Genomic DNA, 1,712 nt, shown 5'->3' with positions numbered 1-1,712 from the left:
ACATACAGTTTACAGTCAACAAATTAATTACTAAATAGGTGTATAAAAGGTCAATTCCCCTACTGTATTATAGGTATAACTCCTAAGTGCAATTGCCATGGCCCTACACTGAAATCAGGTGGAAGCTAGTCTCTAGATATGACCACAGTCTTGCTTCAATAGTTTCCCTGTCCTATATACTTTCTTCAGTATTCTTTCTGACAGTGATCCAAAACAAAACAAAACAAAAAAACAAAACAAAACAAAAGAAACCAAACCCAAAAAACCATTATAACTAGAACCCTTGCCTCAGGCTCTGCTTCTGCATAAAACCCAAGCAAAGAAGCTGAATTTAGAGAATTGAAATCATGTGTCAAACATCATAAGACTAATAAAAAAAAAGCAAAGTATGTTTCAACCCCAAGTTAAAATTAGCTTGAGCAATCTGTTGCCTGGCTAGCTTAGAAGAATTCGGTGATGGAAGAATCAAGAATTATGGCTCATCCAGGATTCCTATCCCTTTGCCTCCTTCTAGAAACCCAAGTCCAAAACATATGGCACAATCACAGCAAAGAAGGCATCCCATTGATGAGTTTTCTCAAGGCTCCCTTCATGTCTCTGTTCCGCAGGCTATAGATAAAGGGGTTCATCATTTGAGGAACCACAACATACATCACTGAAGCTACTGCAGTCTTCTTGGAAGAGTCAGTAACTACAGAACTAATGTACACTCCAACAACTGTTCCATAGAACAAAGAAACAACTGATAAGTGAGACCCACAGGTGGAAAAAGCTTTGAGCTTTCCCCCTGCTGATGGCACTCTCAAAACGGAGGAAACAATTTGAGTATAAGAGAAAATGATTCCGGAGAGAGGAATACCACCAAATAGGCTAGCTACAAAATATATCAGGATGTTATTGATGAGGGTATCAGAACATGCGAGTTTGATGACCTGAGCAAGTTCACAGAAGAAGTGAGGGATTTCCAAGTCCTTGCAGAAGGATAACCGTAGCACCATCAGACTATGGAGCAAGGCAACCACAACGCTAAAGAACAGTGAGAGTAGAATCAGCAGAACACAGAGTTGGGGGTTCATGATAACGGTGTACCTCAAGGGGTGACAAATGGCCACATAGCGATCATAGGCCATTGCTGCAAGGAGAAAATTTTCAAAACCACCAAAAGCCAGGACAAATCCAACCTGGGTGAGACAGCCTCTATACGTGATGCTCTGATTCTGTGCCTGGATGCTCACCAACATCTTTGGGATCGTGGTTGTGCTTAAACAGATGTCAGTAAAGGATAGGTTGGAGAGGAAGAAGTACATGGGGGTGTGGAGGTGTGAGTCAGAGCTGATGGCCAGGATGATGAGCAGATTTCCCAGGATAGTGACCAGGTACATAGACAAGAACAGGCAGAATAGGAAGGGCTGCAGTTCTGGATCATCTGTCAACCCCAGGAGAAGAAATTCTGAAACACCTGTGTGATTTCTGGGTTCCATTTTGAAGAATCTAATGGAAATGGAAAAGATGGGTTAAAAATAAAATAAAGTGAATAGTCCCTGGATGAGCAACAGTAGCATCATCTGGGAAATAGTTAGAAATGCAAATTCTTGGTATCACTCCAGATACACTGCTGATAAACTCTGAAGTAAGGACCAGCAATCTAAGTTTTAACAAACCATCCAGATAAATTTGATATACACTGAAGTTGGAGAGCCAATGCTTAAACA

At 41.1% G+C, this 1,712-nt stretch overlaps 1 protein-coding gene across 1 annotated transcript; it reads right to left on the bottom strand.

The window, feature by feature from the left end:
- Nucleotides 1-542: 542 nt before the first annotated feature.
- Nucleotides 543-1,481, bottom strand: LOC124523289 (olfactory receptor 7G2-like). The gene has a single exon (XM_047095150.1). It carries the CDS (start codon nt 1,479-1,481, stop codon nt 543-545), a length of 939 nt encoding a protein of 312 aa, XP_046951106.1.
- Between the last annotated feature and the right edge of the window lie 231 nt (nt 1,482-1,712).

Source organism: Lynx rufus, unplaced genomic scaffold (genome assembly GCF_022079265.1).
Source record: "Lynx rufus isolate CCGP_SWC_20201006 ecotype Redwood Valley unplaced genomic scaffold, mLynRuf1.p SCAF_4, whole genome shotgun sequence".
Taxonomy (NCBI): domain Eukaryota; kingdom Metazoa; phylum Chordata; class Mammalia; order Carnivora; family Felidae; genus Lynx; species Lynx rufus.
This window is presented reverse-complemented; position numbering and strand designations above follow the sequence as displayed.